General features: G+C 50.4%; 1 protein-coding gene across 3 annotated transcripts in view; it reads left to right on the top strand.

Moving 5' to 3' along the window:
• Positions 1 to 19,748, top strand: part of MAST1 (microtubule associated serine/threonine kinase 1) — a 31,554-nt gene that overhangs the window by 3,146 nt on the left and 8,660 nt on the right. The window contains exons 2-13 of one of the 3 annotated variants that reach the window (XM_047700992.1): positions 1,267 to 1,298; positions 3,231 to 3,319; positions 3,831 to 3,906; positions 5,727 to 5,805; positions 7,880 to 8,040; positions 8,235 to 8,310; positions 8,484 to 8,693; positions 14,040 to 14,141; positions 14,228 to 14,360; positions 14,440 to 14,507; positions 17,765 to 17,850; positions 17,940 to 18,148. In XM_047700992.1, the coding sequence (XP_047556948.1) occupies positions 1,267 to 1,298; positions 3,231 to 3,319; positions 3,831 to 3,906; positions 5,727 to 5,805; positions 7,880 to 8,040; positions 8,235 to 8,310; positions 8,484 to 8,693; positions 14,040 to 14,141; positions 14,228 to 14,360; positions 14,440 to 14,507; positions 17,765 to 17,850; positions 17,940 to 18,148 (1,321 nt within the window). Of the gene's footprint in view, positions 1 to 1,266; positions 1,299 to 1,453; positions 1,635 to 3,230; positions 3,320 to 3,830; positions 3,907 to 5,726; positions 5,806 to 7,879; positions 8,041 to 8,234; positions 8,311 to 8,483; positions 8,694 to 14,039; positions 14,142 to 14,227; positions 14,361 to 14,439; positions 14,508 to 17,764; positions 17,851 to 17,939; positions 18,149 to 19,748 lie in introns of those variants that run through there. The other 2 variants (XM_047701002.1, XM_047701007.1) reach the window with 2 other exon arrangements.

Here is a 19,748-nt window from a genome sequence, read left to right as displayed (position 1 = left end):
CACATACTGTTAATATTTAGTGGGGCGCCTGGGTGGCTCAGTGGGTTGAGCCTCTGTCTTTGGTTCAGGTCATGATCCTGGGGTCCTGGGATTGAGCCCTGCATCAGGCTCTCTGCTCCGCAGGGAGGCCCCCCCCCCCCCCCCGCCTGCTTGTGATCTCTGTCAAATAAATGGGTAGAATCTTTTTTTTTTTAAAGATTTTATTTATTTATTTGACAGACAGAAATCACAAGTAGGCAGAGAGTCAGGCAGAGAGAGAGGAGGAAGCAGGCTCCCTGCCGAGCAGAGAGCCCGATGCGGGGCTCGATCCCAGGACACTCGATCCCAGGACACTGGGATCATGACCTGAGCCAAAGGCAGAGGCTTTAACCCACTGAGCCACCCAGGCACCCCCAAATGGGTAGAATCTTTAAAAAAATGTTAATATTTAGCAATTATCATCATCACACCAGATCAAAAAGACCTCTTAGCCATCATCTAATTCCCATTTCCAGTTTTAGTTTTGAGCCATCCTAACTACCTCACCTTCAACACTGAATCTGGCTGGGAGTGGGATAGAACCCTTGGGGTGGGGTGTGGAGTCATTCATTCATTCAACCTTTCATGCTTGAGCATGCCAAGTTCATTCCTGTCTCCCTTGGGACCTTTGCAGTTCCCTTTATCTGGAATGCTCTTTCCACAAATCCTCCCACGGCTGGCTTTTATTTTTTCAACAACTATCTTAAAGGTCATTTCCCTAGAGCAGCCCTCTGACCATCTTGTCCTTCTCCTTGCATTTTCCCCTCACATCATGTTAGTTTTATTCATGATACTTATGAATACTTAAACTTAGCTTGTTCACTTCTATATTAGTCTTGTGTATTGTATGCTTCCCTTCTCTAAATGCCAGTCCCGAAAAGGCAGGAATTTTTCTCTCATTCGCTGCTGTGTCCGCAGTGCCTAGGACAGGGCCTGGCATACAAGAGGCGTTCAAGAAATATTTTCAAATAGGCTCTTGTTTCCTTTGCACAAATGCACATTGAGATGTCAACTCAGGAGTCCTGTTTGGGGCTTTGTACAGGCTGGTCTCTGGGGTCGGGAGGGAAATCACTCTGGCACCTTCTCCTCCAAAGAGCCCTGCTTTCCGGGGATAAGGAAGGGTGCAGGTGAGGCTGCTGATGAGGGGCTCGTCCCACCCAACATTTGCTCCTCCAGGGGGTGACAGGGCTTGCAGACAGCAGCTGCTGGTCCTCGCTGACCTCATCCTTTTGCCCCTTTGCCTTCCAGAAGGATTTGCCTCTGCCCCGGAAAAGCAGCAGGTGAGCCTGGGGGAAAGATGCACAGGGCTGGCTGTCCCTTCTTGAGCCCGGGTGGGGGCGCCAGGGGCGCGCGCGGGCGGGGCCTGGCCCACTGGTGCACAGGAGCGCCCCCTTCCGGCGGGCGGCAGTGGCGCGGCCCTCCCTTCCCCCGCCCTCCCCTACCCGCTGCGGCTCCAGCCTCCGCCCAGCGCGCTCGCTCCCCGCGCTGCCGCCGCCGCTGCCGCACCTGCCACCATGTCGCCGCCGCCGGGTCATGTCTGACTCTCTCTGGACCGCGCTTTCCAATTTCTCGATGCCCTCCTTCCCTGGCGGCAGTATGTTCCGCCGCACCAAGAGGTAGAACCCCCATCCCTCGGACCTTGACCCGGCCCTCCCCACCAAAGCCGTCCCTCTGGCCGCTGCCGCAGGGCGGGGCCCGGGATGCTGCACCCGGTCCAGCAGCGCCAGAGGTGCCCGTGCTGCCCCTTCCTACGGGGGAGGGGGCTGAATTGGGGACTGTGTGGGCTGAGACTGGGGGGACTGTATGCCGGAGAGGACGGCCGCGGGGTGCGGGGGGAGGAGGCTGCGCCGGGTGGGGGGTTGCGGCGCCTTTGTCTACTGGCGCTGCGGGCTCCGGCAACCCAGTGGGGGTAGGGGAAGAAGGGGAGGGTGGGGGACTTGGCACCCTCGGAACAATAGCCGCAGCCTGACCTCCCCCCCCCGCCCCCCATGCCGCGTGTTCCTGGCCTCGCTAATATGCTCCGTCACTGTGGCGGGGGGTGAGGGAAATGGAGGGGCTGGGGGCTCCGTCTTCAGAAGCTGGGACCCTGAGGGGCAGAGGGGAAGGGGGGGCTTTATCAAAGCACAAACTACCCCCCACCAAGAATACAGCCTCATAAGGAAAATAGTGACACACAGCGTCACGTAGGACATGATGTCACACACATACACACACTACAGCCCCAGTGGCCCAGATACACCCTGGAGCCATCACGCATGCAGTGGCCATAGGTCTGAGTCATGCCCAGACACACAGGGGGACCACCAGTGTCACACACAGACGAATAAGCCCACAGCTACAGTGCTGTGTACACCCAGTAACATGTCACATGCGTGGTGATACACACACACACACACACACACACGATTCGGGCATCCAAGATGCGCACAGACATATGTATGGCAAAGACATCCATGCACCTAACGATGTCACAGCACATCATATCACCTAAGCATGTCACATGCGGTATTACACGGATGCAGAATACGTGACACAGGGAATCTTGCAGAGATAGGGAGACACAGTGTCGCACGTTATCACATGGGAGACTAATTTAGGGAACACTACACATGGTGGCAGGTTCAAACATGCCCAGTATCACAAGGTGTGAAACTCGGACACAATAGATACCACACGTGGTTACACGTGGTGAATGTCACACACACAAGGACAGGATATCACATAGACTTAGAATGCCGAACAAAGGCGTAGACACATGTTGCAGAAATCATGCACATATGGGGTACAGCCCACGATGGCACACCTAGCCACGGACAAGTGGCATTGCACACTGTGTCACACAGACGCACAAAGGTACAGGTTGTATCTTATGAGATAAATCCAACCCAGTGCTGAGCTCACACCCTGGGTACCACATATGGATACATACAGAGAATGTCATGTGCAGCCCCAAAGAATCTTATACAGGCACTTGGTATCTCCAATGGTGTCGCATGGGCAACATGTCTATTATTCCATGACTGACACTGTGCCCACATGGTCATACATGCTGTCCTCTGCATGCATGTCCTCTGAGCCATCCTCTGGAGGCACCTCCAAGCACCCACAGATAGGACACAGGTGGGGATCTGAGATGGGAAGGTGGATGGTTGGGTTCACAAACTCACTGGGCTGTGCTCTGGCCCGGTCCCCTTGCCTCGCCTTCCCTGCAGCTGCCGCACCAGTAACCGGAAAAGCCTCATCCTGACCAGCACTTCGCCCACGCTGCCGCGACCCCACTCCCCACTGCCTGGGCACCTGGGTGAGACAGGTGGTGGGTGTGGACCAGACCAGAGGGGGTGTGGCCACCGGTTAGGGGCGTGGCCACAGGGGAGGGGAGGGGGCACAGGCAACGGGTGTGTCCATGCCGCAGGACTGGGCCGAGTCTGGACAGAGGAGGACCGGGATTGGGCAAAGGGCGGGACTATCCTTGTGTGGCCTTGGTCAGTCGGCTGAGGGACAGGCATTGGTGGGCAGAGGCCCAAACGGGGCTAGATTTAAAAAGGGATGGGGCTGAAGGGAGGAACCATACCTGAGGACCGAGGCCATCTCAGATGAAGACGGAACCGGACTGGAGTGGGGCTGGGCTGACTTGGTAACCAAAACAGCTTAGAGAGGCAGGACCACAGCTAAGGGGGCGTGATCCACTCATGTAAGGTGTGACTAGACTAAAGAGGGGAGGAGCTATTGTTTGCAACCCTCTTTGAGAATTGGAAGGCCTGGTGGGATTGTCTCCCACACCAAGCCTTAAGATCCCCCTCTTTCCGCCACAGGTAGCAGTCCCCTGGACAGCCCCCGCAACTTCTCCCCCAACACCCCCGCCCACTTCTCGTTTGCCTCCTCCCGAAGGTGAGTCCCTCTCCCCAGGGCCCTAGAACCCTGGCCGGACCCTCCCGACCCACCGTCTGGGCCACCATCTGTTCCCCGCCTAATTGCACCTGAGCCAGGGCCCGAGGGACCCGCAGAGTGCCCCCACGTCCCAGCGGGAATAAGCGCCTGGCCATAGGGGCGGGGCCTGTGAGAAGGCGGGGCCAACCGCCCATCAGGAATCAGAGGAGGAGTGGGACTTCCTTTGCAGTGGAGAGAAAGCGCCTGCGCTCTGAGCCCAGGGTCTCAGTCTCTCTAGCCTCTAGTTCCAGGCCGAGCGTTACCATAGCAACAGGACAGGGAGCGGAGATGAGGTGCGCAAGCGCAGCCTGCATGATGCCCACCGAGGGACTCTCGGTCTCCAACAAGAGGAAGGGCACCTGGGGCAATTTCTCGAGAGCCGAAGAGGAGGAATCTCGGGTTTTCCTAACGGGTTTTTGAGGGTTTCTGGAGTGTCGCTAATAAATTTCCTCGGGCTTTTGGCGAAATTGGGGGAAGCAGAAAGATTCATCCAATGTGTTTTGGAGAAACTTCTGGGAGTCACCAGGATGTTTGGGCGGCTGTCTTTTTCTTTGAACTTTATTCATTCTAAAAACGTTGTCTGAACACGTGCTGTGATCTGGGAATTGAGCATAAGAGGTGAATGACTCCGCGTCTCTATCTTCAGAGTTGAGTTGGGGTGGCACTCCAGAAAACCTGGGTCACCGCAAAGGCTGGTGAAGGCTGTGGTGTGGGACTCACACAGGACTGTGGGGGACAGAGGATAGCTCCCTGGGGTGGGTGGGGGAAGACCCATTTGGCTGTGGAATTCAGCTGAGGGCAATAGGGAGCCAGAAAATGGCTCTAAGACTGGGGCTGATGCAGTTGCCTGGGCTGGGTGGGAGGGCACTCCCTGGAGGGAGAAATAAGGGACGAGTCTCACGCTTGGGAGTGCGTGTCCCCGTGATGTGCAACCCGTGTGCCGATGTGGATGTATGAGTATGAATTTGTGAGACTGTGCAAATGTGAGGCAGCATGTGCCTACACATGTGTCCATGGGGGTGTGCGTCAGTGAACATGGGTGTGGACATGGGTGTGGACATGGGTGTGAGGGTTTAATCTGTACCTTGTTAAACGTGTGTGAATATGTGAGGGAGCGTGCCCTTCCATGAATGTCTCCCTGTGAGTGTGCAATCTGGTGGGCGTGTGAATGAATGTGTGGCTGTGTGGGAGTTTGAATGTGTGACTGAGTGCTTGAGGGTTCTTGAATGCGTCTGTGCGAACAAGGAAGTGTAGAATGGGCGTGAGGGAGTGCGTGTCTTTGTGTCAGAGTGTGAGTACTGGGTCTCTAACTACGTGTGTTTGTGTGTGAGTGTGTATCTGATTTTGCATGTATGGGACAGTGAGTGTGTGTGAGTGTTTGTGTTGAGGAGTCCTGTGTGAATGTGTGTGACTGTCAGTGTGTGAACTTGACCGCACTTGTCGCAATAACACTGGTACCTGTGGCCATGAGAGTGATGGTGTGTGTGTGTGTGTGTGTGTGTGTGTGTTTGAGGGATGGGCCTTTCTTCTCTGAGAAGACTCAAGTGGTCTCACTCTGAGTGCTTTCTCATGGGGGTAACTGTTGAGATTCCCCGGTACCTACCTGGAAGACTTCCTTGTTACCCCCTTGGCTCTGAGGCCCTTTTGAAATCTCAGACAGAGCACAGATATATTCCCTCCCATTCCCTACCCCGGTGGTGGCCAGTGGCTTCTATCACATCCTGAGGAGTGGGGGGACCAGTGGGGCCTTGTAGCCTCTGAGCATCTCGGCTGGGTTCCAGGGCGGACGGACGCCGTTGGTCTCTGGCTTCGCTTCCTTCGTCTGGCTATGGCACCAACACACCCAGCTCCACCGTCTCGGTGAGTTGGCAGGTGGGCGAGTGGGTGGGAGCTGCCGGGGAGCCCTCCAGCCTGGAGGCCCACACCCAGGCCAGTAGTCAGGCTGGCCTTAAGGAGAGTTTGGGGCTTCTCTTGTTTTCCAAGGTGTCACCAGTCCATCTATTGGCAAGTCACAGGTCCCCTTGAAACCCCTGCTCTCCACCCTCAACAAATCTTCTTGGGGGTCCTACTCATCACCAACTTATTTTACAGATAAAGATATTAAGGCTCATGTGTTGGGCTGCTTGCCCAAGGGGCTCAGCTGACCAAGGTTGGCACAGCCTTCACCCAGAACACATTTGCCCTGCACCGCGCTACCCTAAGTTTCTCTCTCTCCACCTGCCCCCTTTTCTACCTGTGTCTCTGGTTCGCTCATCCATCTATTGGTATGATGTTCAGCAGACATTTATGTCACTGTCATATGGTGGGTGGGCTCTAGAAGCTGGGCCAGGATCCAAGGACTGTCGAGGCCCTCACGAGTGGAGACAGATCAGTAAGAAGTCATCAAAATACGGGGTGGTAGAGCTGTCTTGGGAGTAATACCAGGTGAGGTGATAGCAGTGTGTGGGGGTGGGGGGGGACTTGATTTAGCTGGGGGGAGGGTCAAGGAAGACTTCCTGAAAGAGGTGGAATTGAAGCCAAGACAAAAGATCAGCAGGCGTTTGGCAGGTGGAAGAAGGAAAGGAAGTGTGTTTCAGGAAGGGGACTAGGGAACAGCATGTGCAAACTCTCAGAGGCAACAGACAACTTGTTACCTTTGGAAAGCTGAAAATAGCTCTGAGTGGCTGGTGCTCTGGGTTGGAAGTGGAGGAACCAGGGTGAGGCAGGCAGCGAGAGCCCTTGGTCATCATACTGGGGCTTCTCAGCGAGGGCCAAGAAGTGGATCTTATTCTTAATGTGGTGGGAAGCCATACAAAGGCTTTTTTGCTATATATTAAATTATACTAAAATTTCAGCCTGAGCTCTTTGAGATTGTGGTTCTGTAGATTATAGGTTATGTGCATTGAAGAAATTATTTTAGTAGATAACTGATGGGATGGGGAATGAGTAATGTAATATTTCTTTTTTTTTTTTTAAGACTTCATTTATTTATTTGACAGACAGAAATCACAAGTAGGCAGAGAGGCAGGCAGAGAGAGAGGAGGAGGAAGCAGGCTTCCTGCTGAGCAGAGAGCCCGATGTGGGGCTCGATCCCAGGACTCTGGGATCATGACCTGAGCTTTAACCCACTGAGCCAGCCAGGTACCCCAGTAATGTAATATTTCAAAAGATCCTTCTGCCTGTAGAATTGAGTGGATATCCTTGTTTTCTCCACTGATATCTGTGGGTCTGTGTGTATGCCAGGCCCTGACTAGGGACCAAACAGAACCAAGATCCTTGCCTCAAGGAGCAGATAGCAATAAAAATTAGTAATAAAGATATAGTAAGTCAGGAGATAAATGTAGCAAGAAGAAACAAGATAGGGCAGGGATAGTGAGTGATGGATATGTGTTCAGAGGGATGAATGCTACCCAGAGGGGTGATATTTAAGCAAAGATGTGAAGGAGAAGTGATCAGTAGTAGATATGCTCCAGGCAGAGGGAAGAGTTAGTGCAAAGGCCCTGAGGCAGGGGTGTTTGTGGCTTGTTCAAAGACCATCAAGGAGGACTGTGCAGCTGGAGCAGAGTAAATGATGGGGAGAGTGGAAGGAGGTGATGGCAGAGACACAGGACTGAATCTTGTAAGATGTTGTGAGTCCTGGGAAGGACTTCAGCGTCCACCTTGAGTAAGGTGGGAGCCAGGGTTCTGAGCAAAGGAGGGATGTGACTTGACTCAGGTTTTAACAAGCTCCTACTGGCCACATCTGTGTGAGTGTCACAGTTCTCATCTGTGTCTGTCCCTGTCCCCCTATCTGTCTCCAGGAGTCCCAACCTGGACCCTGGGATCCAAGGATCATAAAAAAGGTCCTGATCCCGACCCTGCCCAGTGGCCCATCAACCCCAGGAATCCCAGCCCAGGGTCCGGAGATGTGGGGGGACCGCGGTGGCTCTGACCCGGGCCCCGCTCCTCCCCCCAGTCTTCCTGCTCCTCCCAGGAGCGCCTGCACCAGCTGCCCTACCAGCCCACCGTGGATGAGCTCCACTTCCTCTCCAAACACTTTGGCAGCACCGAGAGCATCACTGACGAAGATGGTGGCCGCCGCTCTCCTGCCGTGCGGCCTCGCTCGCGGAGCCTCAGGTGGGCAAACACCCTCCAACCCCCACCCAAGTCGATGATCTGGGGGACTGTGTACTGCGAGACCTCTGTCCGCACGATTAAATGGGTTGCAACACGATGGGTGAGGTTTTACCGGGGTTTGGGGTGGAGGGGATCTGATACCTGGCTGTTTTCGGAGGCAGGGGGCTGGACAGGATGGGTTTCTCTCCCCTCAGCCCCGGGCGCTCCCCCTCTTCCTACGACAACGAGATCGTGATGATGAACCATGTCTACAAGGAGAGGTTCCCGAAGGTGAGACGGGGCGGGGGGCGGCCGCTGGGAGGCCGGGCGGCGGGAACCCTCGCTCGCCTTAGCTCCGCGCGCCCCCTGGTGGCCGGCGCGCGAAGCGCAGGCTCCTGGCGGCCACAGCCTCCAGGCGCACCCCCGGCGCCGGCACCCCCGCCCCGCCTCTGTCCCTCCCGCAGGCCACTGCGCAGATGGAGGAGAAGCTGCGCGACTTCGCCCGCGCCTACGAACCTGACAGTGTGCTGCCGCTGGCCGACGGCGTGCTCAGCTTCATCCACCACCAGATCATCGAGCTGGCCCGGGACTGCCTGACCAAGTCCCGCGATGGCCTCATCACCACCGTCTACTTCTACGAATTGCAGGAGAACCTGGAGAAGCTGCTGCAGGACGTGAGTGCACGGGGCCGCTGGCCTCATTCGTGCCTGACGCCTTCCTTCACCCCACTTCCGTTTGGAGGGCGCCTACCACGTACCAGGCGCCGGTGTGGAGCTGAGATTCCAGGGGTGGACAGGAAGGACGTGGTTCTCAAGAGAAGGCTGTGGTCCTCATCTAGGTCTGATGAGGGCGGCAAGAATTTAACCTCCCTCACCTTCTTCCTGTCTTTACTCAAATGTCACCTTTTCAGGTGGCCTCTAGACCCTCTTACTTAAAATGTCAACCTCTGCTCCAACTCACCACCTACTGTCTCTTTAGTTTTCTCCTTGGCACTTAGCACCATCTGGCATGATTATATATATATATATGATTTTATTTATTTATTTGACAGACAGAGATCACAAGTAGGCCAAGAGGCAGGCAGAGAGTGAGAGGGGAAAGCAGGCTCCCTGCTGAGCAGAGAGCCCTATGTGGGGCTCGATCCCAGGACCCTGGGATCATGACCCGAGAGGAAGGCAGAGGCTTTAACCCACTGAGCCACCCAGGCGCCCCATGATCTATATTTTTATTTGTCTTATTTCTTGTCTCACTTACTCGATTTTTTAAAAAAGATTTTATTTATTTATTTGACAGAGAGACAGCGAGAGAGGGAACACAAGCGGAGGTAGTGGGAGAGGGAGAAGCAGGCTTTCCACTAAGCAGGGAGCCTGATGCAGGGCTCCATCCCAGGACCCCAGGATCATGACCTGAGCTGAAGGCAGACGCTTAACCAACTGAGCCAGCCAGGAGCCCCTCACTTACTCAAATTATTAAGAAACTACTGTGTGCTGGGGCACTGGGAGCCCAACAATGGACAAACCAGAGAAATATTCCTCCCCTCTTGGGGGCTGATATTCTTTTTCTTTCTTCCTTCCTTCCTTTTTTTTTTTTTTTAAGATTTTATTTATTTATTTGACAGGGAGAGAGATCGGAAGTAGGCAGAGAGGCAGGCAGAGAGAGACAGGGATGCAGGCTCCCCGCTGAGCAGAGAGCCGGATGCGGGACTCGATCCCAGGACCCTGAGATCATGACCTGAGCCAAAGGCAGAGACTTTAACCCACTGAGCCACCCAGCCTCCCCTCTTTTTTTTTTTTTAAGATTTTTTTTTAAAGATTTTATTTATTTATTTCACAGAGAGAGATCACAAGTAGGCAGAGAGGCAGGCAGAGAGAGAGAGGAAGGGAAGCAGGCTCCCTGCTGAGCAAAGAACCCGATGCGGGGCTCGATCCCAGGACCCTGAGACCATGACTGAGCCGAAGGCAGAGGCTTAACCCACTGAGCCACCCAGGCACCCCATTTTTTTAAAGATTTTATGTATTTATTTGAGAAGGAGAGACTGCAAGAGAGAGGGAATTGGGGATGGGCAGAGAGAGAGGGAGAGAGAGAACCTCAAGCAGACTCCCCGCTGAGCAGCGATCCTCATGGGGGGCTCGATCTCAGGACTCTGAGATCATGACCTGAGCCAAAATCAAGAGTCCGATGCTTTACCAAATTGAGTCACCCAGGTGCCTCTCTTTTTTTAAAATTGTATTTATTTATCAGTTTTAGAGAGAGAGAGAGCAGGGGGAAGAATAGAGGGAAAGGAACAAGCAGACTCCCCACTGAGCAGGAAACTGGACTCGGGGTTTGATCTCATGACGCAGAGATCATGACCTGAACCAAAATGAAATCAAGAGTTCAACACTTAACTGACTAAGCCATTCGGGTGCCCCCTTGGGGCTGATATTCTAATGTGGGAGGAGGATAGGAAACATGGACACAGACAAATCAAGGAATTCCATGATTTCACCTGATGCTCAGGGCTATGAAGTGAATAGAACAGGGCACCCAGACAGAGTGTCAGGGGCTCCCTTGTAATGTCCAGGAGGCCTCCCTGGCGGAGGTGACATTGAAATTGGGGCAAGAATAATGAGGACGTGACAGTTATGAGAAATGCCTGGTGGGGGAGGGGGAATGTGTGCCAAGCAGGGGGAACAGCCCTAGGTGAGAAGGGAGTTTGGGCTGTTTCAGGAGCACAGAACCCAAGTGACCGTGCTGTCTCCTGAAATGAATTTGGTTGGATAAGTGCACAAGGACCAGAATATGGAGCTTTGGGCTGCAGGCCCCCATTCAGACCTAAAGGGCAGAATTGGTGTCATTAAGAGTTTAATCTTTTTATTTTTTTAAATTATTATTATTCTTTTGATTTTATTTATTTATTTGACAGAAAGAGAGAGAGCACAATCAGGGGAAATGGCGGGGAGAGGGAGAAGGAGGCTTCCGGTGAGCATGGTGTGTGATGCAGGACTCCATCCCAGGATCCTGAGATCATGACCTGAGCCAAAGGCAGACGCCTAACCGACTGAGCTACCCAAGTGACCCTATTCTTTTTTTTTTCTTTAGGATTTTATTTATTCATTTGAGAGACAGAAGGAGCACAGGCAAGGAGAGAGGCAGAGGGAGAGGGAGGAGGCAGACTCCCCACTGAGCTGGGAGCCCTGACTTGGGGCTCGATCTCAGGACCTAGAGATCATGACCTAAGCTGAAGGTAGACACTTAACCATCTGAGCCACCCAGGTGCCCCTCTTTATAGGTTTTGAAGATTTTTTTTTTTTTAATTTGACAGAGAGAGACACAGCGAGAGAGGGAACACAAGCAGGGGGAGTGGGAGAGGGAGAAGCAAGCTTCCTGCTGAGCAGGGAGCCCAATGTGGAGCTCGATCCCAGAACCCTGGGATCATGACCTGAGCCGAAGGCAGATGCTTAATGCCTGAGCCACCCAGGCGCCCCTCTTTAGGGGTTTTGGCATCAGACCTGGTCTGAGTCTAGATTCTGCCACTAGGCTCGTAGGAGTTGAGGGCATAGATACCCAGTGGCCTGGATTCATATCTAGCTCATCACTTATTTACTGTGCAGCCTTTGCAAAGTTACTTAACCTCTCTGTGCCTCAGTCCTTCTGCGATAAAAAGGGAATTTGCTCATTCATTAATTCCTTGATAAGTCCATTCATCAAGCACCTATTCTGGGCCTCCCACTGACCAAGAAGCTGGAAAATTATCTGGAAATAAACAAAAAGTCCCTGCCTTCAGGAAGCTGACATTCTAGTTAAGAAAAGTCAGAAGCAGGGTGCCTGGGTGGCTCAGTGGGTTAAAGCCTCTGCCTTCGGCTCCAGTCATGATCCCAGGGTCCTGGGATGGAGCCCCACATCGGGCTCTCTGCTCAACAGGGAGCCTGCTTCCTCCTCTCTCTCTCTCTGCCTGCCTCTCTGCCTACTTGTGATCTCTCTCTGTCAAATAAATAAATAAAATCTCTTAAAAAAAAAAGAAGTGTCAGAAGATAATTAATAGGTGTCAGGGCTGGGACTAGGATGAGGCAAGTGATTTCCGCCCCCGCCCCCCGTCTCAAAACATTAATTGTTGAAAAGTAGGTGTATTAATACTTAACATTATTTTAAATATCTTATTTATAACCAAACCAGAATTTGTTAGAATTTTACTTCCCTGGTTTTAATGAAAACAAACACATCAATAATATTTTCATTAAAACTGTTGATCACTGAGGGCTACCTGGGTGGCTCAGTCAGTTAAGCATTGGGCTCTTGGTTTCAGCTCAGGTCATGATCTCAGGGTTGTAAGATCAAGCCCCGTGTTGGGCTCTGTGCTCACTGGGAAGTCTGCTTGAGATTCTCTCTCTCTCTCTCCCACTAACCCTCCTCCAACACTCTCTCTCAAATAAATAAATCAATCTTAAAAAAAAAAACAAACCGTTAATCATTGAAAAACCACGTATAGGTTGCCATACACTTTTCCTTTTGCTTCAACCTCCAATATGGCTTGACACAGCCCTACTGGGTCCTATCTTTGTTTAAATTTTGTTATTTTGCTTGTCAGAGGTTTTTGCATTATTTTTTCAAATACTGCATTAAAATATCAGTTATCTCGAAGACTGAGATTTTTGGCGTCAAGGTGAGTGTCTCACTGCCTCACCCTGGTCTTGGCCCTGAGAGGAATGATAGAGAAATTCATATACTGCTTGTTAGAAGGGGCTTCATGGGGTAGGAAACCGAAGTGTAGTAGGGTAATGGTGATTGAGGACCCAGTCAGGAGCTGGGGTGTGATTTTATTTTATTTTTTATTTTTTAAAAAATTTTAGTTATTTGAGAGAGAGAGAGAGTACAAACACGGGAAGCAGCAGTGAGAGGGAGAAGCGGGCTTCCCGCTGAGCGAAAGCCCAATGTGGGACTCGATCCCGGGACTCCAGGATCATGACCTGAAGGCAGATGCTTAACAGACTTAGCCACCCAGGCATCCCATGGGGTGTGACTTTAGAGTAGGGCAGTGGGGTCAAGGGAGGCCTCCATGGCAGGGTGACAATGGAGCAGAGACCCAATGGAGCAGAAGTAGGGAGCTGCCCAGGGACTGGAGGGGAGAGCGTGCCAGGCAGAGGGATTCGAACTTGGCCTGGAATATAGGGTTGTTTTGGAAGATGAATGGAATGAGTGAAAGTTTTAGGACAGTGCTGACTATAATCATCATCGTTTTAAAAAAGATTTTATTTATTTATTTATCAGAGAGAGAAAGAGAGAGAATGCACACAGGCAGGGGGAACAAACAGGCAGAGGGAGAAGCAGGCTCCCCACCGAGGAAGGAGCCTGATGCAGGACTTGGTCCCAGGACCTTGGGGATCATGACCCGAGATGAAGGCAGACAGTTAACTGCCTGAGCCACACAGATGTCCCTATCATTATTTTTTTTAACTTTCATTTTTATTTTTATTTTTAAAAAAGATTTTATTTATTTATTTGACAGAGAGATAGAGAGCACAAGTAAGCAGAGCAGCAGGGAGAGGGAGAAAGAGAAGCAGGCTCTCTGTTGAGCAGGGAGCCCCGTGCGGGGCTCAATCCCAGGACCCTGGAATCATGACCTGAGCCCAAGGCAGACGCTTAACCAACTGAGCCACCCAGTCGCCCTCATTATTTTTTTTTAAGGATTGATTTATATTTGAGAGAGGTAGAGAGAGAGAGCTTGAACGTGAGTGGGGGAGGGGCAGAGGGAGAGAACCAACGTCAAGCCGACTCCATACTGAGCGTGGAGCCCATTGTGGGGCACGATCTCAAGACCCATCAGATCGGGCCGCTGAGCTGAAACCAAGAGTCTGAGGCTCAGGCAACTGGGCCACTCAGGCGCCCCCATCATCATAACTTTTACAGTGTGGCCTGGTCCTCAGTTTTCTCACCTGTAAAATGGGACAACAGCAGCATTGTGTACCCGGTGGGGTTGGGACAGGGGCCAGGCTGAAGCAGGGCGCCTGTGACCCCCACCCCCACTGTGCCCGCCACCCCAGGCTTATGAACGCTCGGAGAGCATGGAGGTGGCCTTCGTCACTCAGCTGGTCAAGAAGCTGCTTATCATCATCTCGCGCCCGGCGAGGCTGCTGGAGTGCCTGGTGAGGGCCCTAGGGTACGGGTAGGGAGAGGGGTTGGGGGAGGTGGCCTTGGAGTCCGCTGCCAGCCGGTCCCTGGCCTGCCTCAGGAATTCAACCCGGAGGAGTTCTACCACCTGCTGGAGGCCGCGGAGGGCCACGCCAAGGAGGGCCACCTTGTCAAGACCGACATCCCGCGCTACATCATCCGCCAGCTGGGCCTCACCCGTGACCCCTTTCCAGGTGCCGGCTGGTGGGCGCAGCGGGCTGTGGGGGGACCCGCCCGGACTCCAGCCTCCACTCACTGTCGGTCTCTTCCCAGATGTGGTGCACCTGGAGGAACAGGACAGCGGCGGCTCCAACACCCCTGAGCAGGACGACCTGTCCGAGGTAAGGCCTGGCGGTCCAGCTTTTAGCGCTCTCGTTCTGCCCGGAGAGGCCCTTGCCGCCTGGCTCTCTGCCTTCAGCCCAAGTGGATCTCTTGGTCCCTGCTCCCAGCCTCAGTTTCCCAGTCCGAGAATTGGGTTAATAATAATAGCTTTCCCTCCATGGGTTTTTTTCTTTTCGTGGTAAAATACACATAATACACACCCGTGTACACATGGTATGTAAGATGTGCCATTTTGACCATTTTAAAACATTCTTAAAAGATTTTGTATTTATTCAAGGGGTGGCTGGGTGGCTCAGTCCTTAAGTGTCTGCCTTCTGCTTGGGTCATGATCCCAGAGTCCTGGGATGGAACCCTGCATTGGGCTCCCTGCTCAGCGGGAAGCCTGCTTCTCCCTCTCCCACTCCCCCTGCTTGTGTACCTTCTCTCATTCTCTCTCTCTCTCTCTCTCTCTGTTAAATAAATAAATAAATAAATATCTTTTTAAAATAAATTTTTTAAAAATTTATTCAAGAGAATGAGAGAGACGTGGGGGTAGAAGCAGAGGGAGAGGGACAAGCAGACTTGGCGCTGAGTGTGGAGCCCAATGCAGGGCTTGATCTCACCACCCTGAGATCATGACCCGAGCTGAAACCAAGAGTTGGATGCTTAACAGACTGAACCACCCAGGCACCCCCATTTTAACCATTTTTAAATGAACAATTCACTGGGTTTTAGTACAATCACAATGTTGTACGGCCATCACCTCTATCTAGTTCTGGAACATTTTCATTACCGCCAAAGAAAACTGTGTCCTCATCAAGCCATTAGTCCACATTCACCCTCCCCCCACCAGCTTCTGGCAACCACTGATCTGCATTCTGTCTATAGATTTGTCTATTCTGAATATTTCATACATTTTAAAATTTCACCTAATTGTATATCTCCTATACATTTCTAGGTATTTTATATAAATTCACTTTCACTCTGTGGCCTTTTGCATCTGGCATAACATTTTCAAGGTTCATCCATGTTGTAACGTGAATCAGTGCTTCATTCCTTTTCGTGGCTGAATAATATTCCATTATTGGGATCCGCCATATTTGTTTGTCCATCACCCATGGATTGACATTTGGAATGTTTCTATCTTTTGGCAATTGTATGAATAGTGCTGCTGTGAATATTTGTGTAGAAGTGTTTGGACAACTGTTTCAACTCTTTTGAGTATATAACCAAGAGCAGAATTGCTGGTCATACTGGTAATTGTGGGGGGCCTGCATGGGGTTTTGAGTAGGTTGGAGTGTCTGTGTTAACAGCTCAGCATAGTAAAAATTGCCATAGTCCCACCTCTCTGTCAGCCACACTCTGACAGATGTTCCCCATGTCAGGTATTGGCCACACATGTGTTTTCGCTGAACTGCGCAGTGTTTTTTAAAAATTTGAAGCAAAATATAGAAAAGAGAAGATTTTGACTCAAAATCTATGTTGGGGCCTTCTTTTGAAAAAATCAGAGGTTCTGATAACACCGTTGTGGACCCAGCTGGCACTAAGGCGGGGCTACCCTGTGATAAGGGGTACCTGCCTCCCAGCCACCCGGTGACTCCCACCTGGCCTTCCTGGCCCCTGAAGGCATTTGAACTTGGATCCTTTGTTTCAAACTCTATCTATGAATTCTCATATACACACACATCTTTCCTTTATATATATATATTTAACAGAATCTCACTACCCATGCCATTTGTTTAATTTTTTGAATAGGTAATGGAATGACATCACTCAAAACTCTAAAACTCTAAAAAGGTATTTATCTTTAATTATTGTTTGTAGGATTCTACTCATTCCATTCAATCAAACTTGTTAATTGAGTGATTCAATTCTTCCATCTCCCTATTCTTTTTTCTTTTTTGCCTGGTTAATCTAAGTTTCTGAGAAATACTGTTAAATCCTGGTTTTGAGCAATTTCTTCCTGTAATTCTATCAATTTTTTGGTGTTGGATGTTTTTAGGCTACATTCTAAGGAGCAGAGACATTTAATATTTTTATATCAAACATTTTTGTGTAATGTTTATGGAATGAATCGCTTCATCCTGAAGAAAAATAAACATAATTTTCAAAAAAGGTATACAGTGATGTATCCTATACCCACCCTTGTCCCCCACTGACCTATATCCCCCCAAATATTATTAGTATATGTGCTACTGACCACCCCCAAATATGATTAGATAGCTCTGTTTTGCCATAAAAACATACAGTACATATCATTCCTTGCTTCCCCCTACCCAGCTTAATAAAATACTTTCGAGGGCCTTCTGAATCAAGGTACTGAGAGATTCCTCATTTTTTTTTTTTTTATTTGACAGATAGAGATCACAGGTAGGCAGCGAGGCAGGCAGAGAGAGAGAGGAGGAAGCGGGCTCCCTGCCGAGCAGAGAGCCCGATGTGGGGCTCGATGTGGGGCTCGATCGCAGGACCCTGGGATCATGACCCGAGCTGAAGGCAGGGGCTTTAACCCACTGAGCCACCCAGGCACCCCTCCTCATTTTTTTTTTTTTTAACAGTGGCACAATATTCCTTTACACAGATGCCGCTCGTTTGTTTATTTAACCAATTTCCTATAGATGAACATATGGGTTGTTTCCAATCTTGCAATGGGCAAGGTAATGCATATGTCATTTTTCACATGCAAATCTGTAGCATTAATTCAAAAATAAAATTACTGGATCAAAGGGAACATGCACTTGGAATTCTTTTGAATGCCAAATTACCTTCCAAGGGGGTTGTAGCAATTTATACTCCCAATAGCAAGGTATAGAAGTACCTGTTTCTCCACAGCTTTACTCAGAGTGTGTAAGCCCTTTGGATTTTTTTTGCCAATCTCCTAGGTGAAAAATTGTGTCTTGGGGGTAGTTTAATTTGCTCTTCTGCCACTATATATGAGGTTCAGCACCTTTTCCTATGGTTAAGAGCTCTAATTGTTCATGTATCTTACCTATATTTTCCCTTCAATTGTTAGGCTTTCTGTTATTGATTTCTGGAAGCTCTTTATATATTAAGGTGATTATTTTGTAGGCTTCTTTCCTAATGGAAGAAGTTAGGAATATGGCTTCAGAGTCAGGCAGTATGGGTTCAAGTCCTGACTTGGTTACTCCCTTACTGTGGCACTTGGGTGAAGGACCCATCTACCCCCTCCCTGTGCCTAAGATTCCTCACATGTAAATGGAATAATAAGAGTTCCAATCTTATGATGATGGTGGTGGTCGTCTCTACTTTTCCCCTGCAGGGCCGCAGCACCACCACCAAGGCTAAGAAACCGCCTGGAGAGAATGACTTTGAGACCATCAAGCTCATAAGCAATGGTGCCTACGGGTGAGCCACCCGGGGCTCTGGCGGGGGGAGGGTGGCGGAGGCCGGGTGTCTCGGAGGTGATGGCCGGTCCTCGCTCTCTCCCCCTGCAGCGCTGTCTACCTCGTGCGGCACCGTGACACAAGACAGCGCTTTGCCATGAAGAAGATCAACAAACAGAACCTGATCTTGCGCAACCAGATCCAGCAGGCCTTCGTGGAGCGTGATATACTCACCTTTGCTGAGAACCCCTTTGTGGTCGGAATGTTCTGCTCCTTTGAGACCCGGCGCCACCTCTGCATGGTCATGGAATACGTGGAAGGTGTGGCTGCCTATAGGACCACAGGGAAGATGGGGGGATGCATGCTGGTCATGCTAGCCTAGCAGCCTGTCTGAGCCCTAGTCACCATATTGACTATCCCCCTGTATGTTTATTTACCTATTTAACTATTCAGTCATTGATTATCGTCTCATCTGTTTATAACCTAGCCGTCTATTGGTTTACCTATCTGTTTTTCATTTCATTCAATATAGGACATCCATCCAAATACCCACCCATCCGTCCTCCACCCATTCATTTGCTAATCTATAAGTTTTTCCATCCATCCATCCACTCATCCATCCATCTACTCATCCATCCTATCCATCCATCTACCCATCCATCCATCTATTCATCCATCCATCCCTCCATCCACCCATCCATCCATCCTTTCCATTCCATTCATCCATCTGTCCAGCTATCCATCCCATCCATCTATCCAATATCCCATCCATCTATCCCATCCATCCAATCATTTGATTATCCATCCCTTTGTCCATTCAGATGATCTGTTATCCATTATCCATTTATTTTAAAAAATTAATAGACTTTGTTTTTTAGAGTATTTTAGATTTACCAAAGAATTGACTGGAAAGTACATTGAGTTCCCACATACCCTCTTTCCTCACAGTTTCCTCTATTCTTGACATGTTGTGTTTGTTATAATCGAACATTTGTTATAATCGAACCAATATAGATACATGATTTTTAAAAAAATTTTATTTATTTATTTGACACAGAGAGAGAGATCATAAGCAGGCAGAAAGGCAGGCAGAGAGAGAGGGGGAAGCAGGCTCCCCACCGAGCAGAGAACCCGATGCGGGGCTCGATCCCAGGACCCCGAGACCATGACCCGAGCCAAAGTGAGAGGCTCAACCCTCTGAGCCACCCAGGCGCCCCTAGATACATGATTATTAACTGAAGTCCCTACAGTAGGGTTCACTCTTTGCTTTGCACATCTATTTTTTTTAAAGATAATTTATTTATTTATTTGATAGAGAGAGAGAGAGAGATCACAAGTAGGCAGGAGGCAGGCAGAGAGAGAGGGGGAAACTGAGAGCCCGATGTGGGACTCGATCCCAGGACCCTGGGATCATGACCGGAGCCAAAGGCGGAGGCTTTAACCCACTGAGCCACCCAGGTGCCCCCTCTTTACCCATCTTCTCATGTATCTAGCCATTTAGTCACCCATCCATGTGTTCATCCACCTACTCAGCACTCATCCATCCATCAACAACCATGTATCTATTTATCAGTCCATCACCCACCCTTCTATTTACTATCCATATTTTGATTCCTCCATCCACAACTCTGTTCTAGCAGCCTCTCATCCTACCTGGCCGTCTCCCTCCATTTGTCCCCAATTTATCCATCAGCCTATCCATCCATCCATCTACTATCCAGCTAGCCAGCTGCCAATGTACATTTTTTTCATCTGTTTATCCGCCCATCCATGCTTATGTTCACCCAAATATTAATTCATCCATTGCCTCAAACACCCATACTGTGGTTATTAAGACACACATGGTCTTATGGAGTCACACTATGCTGCCCCCAAGCCTTTAGTCAACCATCCATTCACTCAACAGATGTCCCCTCATGG

The sequence above is a fragment of the Lutra lutra genome, chromosome 1 (assembly GCF_902655055.1).
Source record: "Lutra lutra chromosome 1, mLutLut1.2, whole genome shotgun sequence".
Classification (NCBI taxonomy): Eukaryota; Metazoa; Chordata; class Mammalia; order Carnivora; family Mustelidae; genus Lutra; species Lutra lutra.
The sequence above is the reverse complement of the archived record's forward strand: the minus strand, read 5'-3'. Positions and strand labels throughout refer to the sequence as shown.